At 36.7% G+C, this 3,491-nt stretch overlaps 1 protein-coding gene across 1 annotated transcript in view; it reads left to right on the forward strand.

The window, feature by feature from the left end:
* Nucleotides 1-3,485, forward strand: part of LOC106876091 (solute carrier family 17 member 9) — a 12,811-nt gene extending 9,326 nt beyond the window's left edge. The window contains exons 8-12 of the mRNA XM_014924498.2: nt 280-367; nt 986-1,020; nt 1,922-2,093; nt 2,657-2,686; nt 3,094-3,485. Of these exons, the coding sequence (XP_014779984.1) occupies nt 280-367; nt 986-1,020; nt 1,922-2,093; nt 2,657-2,686; nt 3,094-3,233 (465 nt within the window). The 3' untranslated portion in view covers nt 3,234-3,485. The remainder of the gene's footprint in view (nt 1-279; nt 368-985; nt 1,021-1,921; nt 2,094-2,656; nt 2,687-3,093) is intronic.
* Nucleotides 3,486-3,491: the final 6 nt, after the last annotated feature.

Raw genomic sequence — 3,491 nt, forward strand, 5'->3', positions numbered from 1 at the left:
CAAGAAACAGTCTTTGTCTGCTCTCACACAAGTCACAACGACCTAAAACAACCAGCAAAATCCTGATACAAGCCACCAATGCCATACTCACCTGCAAGTGACAACCAACCTTCAGTCTACTCTTAAATCCCCCTCCTCCTTCTCCCCCTCCTCCCCTTCCTCCTCCTCCTTCTCCTCCTCCTCCTCCCCTCTACAATGATGTTATTGAGTATCTTACTTAATGTTTGCATTGAAACTCTTTTAAAATACATGTATTATTTTTGTTTGTTTGTGTTGTAGGGGTGGGTATTTAATGTGGTGCCATGGGTAGTGACCATTCCAAGCTCTATATTCAGTGGTTGGTTAGCAGATGTCATGATATGCAAAGGTAAGTTTTGCTTTTGTCAAAAAGACAAAAGATTAAAGAATTCTCGTTTGACTCCACATCAAGTTTTCATTATCGTTTAGTATGAAACTCATTTGCATTAAAAATAAATCTTGCATGTCCTCCATTTACCATCATCCCCCTAAGGAAGGAATGAAAATAACCATGCGTTAAAACGTAAAAACTGGAAAAATTGGGCTTAATGTTTCATTGTATTGCTAAATGATTAAAGATTGATGAAAGTTAAATCTCACTTCCCCTGGGTAGAACACACTGGTACACATTCCTTAAACAAATAATAACTCCACAGTGTTGAAGCTGCTTACATTTGCAGATGGTACCTCAGTACCTCTGTTGTGTTCTATCAACAGAGGTACAGTTAATCTTGACTGTACCTCTACTGTGTTCCATCAACACTGTCATCTGTAACCACCCTTGACTGCTATAGTTCCTCGCACATGACAGAGTTTAAACTTTGTTACACTGATATATATATATATATATATATCTTATGTATTAAAGTACTTGGCTAAATGAACTGTAAAAATATTTATAAATGTATTATTAGAAAATGTCTTTGTGATTATTGATCTCTATTCTTTCTCTTCTGTGGCACATCAGGTTACACTGTGACATTTGTCAGAAAATTTATGGAGGTAAGTTGACGCATTATTTATATTCCAAACAGCTAAACTGCAATGAAACTAGAAATGTTTCCCTTCTTTTTCATTTGTCTGTATCTACCTTCAGTTCATAGTGTTTATTTGAAATTGAGACCCACAACACTATCCGGTCAAATATTTCCACAGAAAACAGCCATTTCCTTTGAATTGGCAGTAATAAATACCTTGAAATTATTCTTCCATAAAACATTGTTAAATTGTGACCAATGATGTAATAATCCAAACAGAAGCGACAGTGCTGCTGCTGCTGCTGCAAATGAGATGGGGTGGAAAGGACGATATCTGAGTGTACAATAACAACAATAACAGTGCATGCTTCTTTCAACATGGAGAAGTGTGTTTGGTCATCTGCAAAAGTAATTATATCAGGATTGGGGTGGGTAGAGCTTTGCTCATTGTAATTTGCTGTCAACAGTGATCCAATCAGTGGATTGCAGGTATGTAATTAGTGAATTGATATTTAAGGTACAGTTTACCTAATAAAAGCACACGGCCTGGTGGTTAGGATGTTGCACTCATGATTGCGAGATTGTGGTTTCAATTCCTGGGTGACGTGTTGTGTTTCTTGAGCAAAATGCTTCAATTTGCATTGTTCTGTGGTACGCTTTGACCCCTGTCCAGACAATGTCGATTTGCTGGAGAGAGACTGGTCCAATGTGCAACATGAACGTTTAATCACTAGAAACTAATTATTTGTGTAGGTTGTTGTTTGGCAAAAGCTGAATGCTTGTACATGGTCTTCAACAGGGAGAGTCCATCACAGTTTACCTCAATACAATTTAGCAACATTAGGCGAGTAGACATACTTAAATAATCAATAATTGTTAATACTCTATCAAATTCTGATTGATTAGTAATCTTTATTGTTTTGCAGACAGTAGCCTTGTGTGGAAGTGCTATATTTCTGATGCTGATCGGATATACATCAAGTTTTGAAGCATCCCTCTTCTGCCTAGCATGTGCAGTTGCTTGCTGCGGTTTCCATGGCAGCGGGATATTAATAAACCCCCAGGACATTGCTCCCAAACATGCAGGATCTGTTTTTGGTAGGTTGTCTTCATTCCCCTTATATCCCTTCCCTTAAAAATATATTTATTCATTAGAACACATGCAATTAGACACACACACACACAGATGCTCACCCATATCCCTACTCTTATCTATACATACACTCTTCCAGCCTCCATTCCCCATAATCTTTCTTTTGCCAAGACATTGCATCCTTTAAAACCTCTTCCTGAAATTTGCCAACACTACAACCGATATCCACCCTGCCTCCATACACATGCACACATGCATGACTCATACACTGTTCATTTTTCCTGTCATTTGTACATAGTTCTATAGACTGTACATGCGCCTTTGATAAGCTGTGGTGCACCTGAGCACTATACACAATTCCATTGTGATTATTATTATTATTATTCAGTAGTTTTATTTTTATAACGTGCTTTCACTTCACTACTGAGCGCAGCTCTGTGTGCCTTGGGTCTCTGCTGTGGTTTGCTGTGATGCTCTTATGGTTACTGTATTGAAAGTGTTTTGCGTAGGATTATCATTATTATTAACAACATTATATGTAATTGTTCTTTTTCTGTTTTGATTTCAGGCATCATGAACATGGCAGGTGCAATACCAGGTAGGTTCTCTTCTGTCTTTGTCTGTTTCTTATTCTTTATCAAATAAGTCCAATAAAGTCTATATAAATGTCACTAAATAAATGAAATCAATGTAAACGACAGTATTTATTTGGTCAGTTGTTTTTATGTCCCTTTTTTTTTTTTCTATGCTAGGTTTGTGTCTATATAACAGTGTGTGTCTGTGTGTCCTTGTCTTGACATCACATGATTATTGTAAACGAGTGCCACCATCATACAAGTGACGTCCTGTATCTCTAATATTCAATGTGAACATGTCTGGCTAAGAGGAAATGTTACCTTTCTTCTTCTTATTAGACTTGCCATGGCTTGTTTTCTCTGCTCATGACAATTTTATATTGCTTTCTAAACAAAGATTTAGGATTATTTTTTTCTCATATTTTTGCAGGTTTTGTAGGGGTTTACATTGCTGGCAATATTCTGGAAGCGACAAAAAGTTGGGGAGCAGTTTTCAGCCAAACTGCTGTTGTATGTATTTTTGGTTGGATTGTTTATATGGTTTTTGGCACCGGCAAAGTGATAATTTAATCAATGCAAAGTTAATTTCAAGACATTTTCTCCAATATATCCTACAGTGAAAGACCTGTGGTTTATACCAACAAAATATTGGGCGATTTCTTAACTCCCTGCAATGGCAAAAATGTACTTAAAAAACAGCTAACATTTTCTTAGGTCTTTTAACATTCCTAACAGAACACTTCCTGTCTCTTCAATAACCTCTACTTTCTCTGTTTCCTTATTAAATACAAAAACTTTTAGTATTCTCAAAAAAATCTCACTGTCCCA

Source organism: Octopus bimaculoides, chromosome 23 (assembly GCF_001194135.2).
Source record: "Octopus bimaculoides isolate UCB-OBI-ISO-001 chromosome 23, ASM119413v2, whole genome shotgun sequence".
NCBI lineage: Eukaryota > Metazoa > Mollusca > Cephalopoda > Octopoda > Octopodidae > Octopus > Octopus bimaculoides.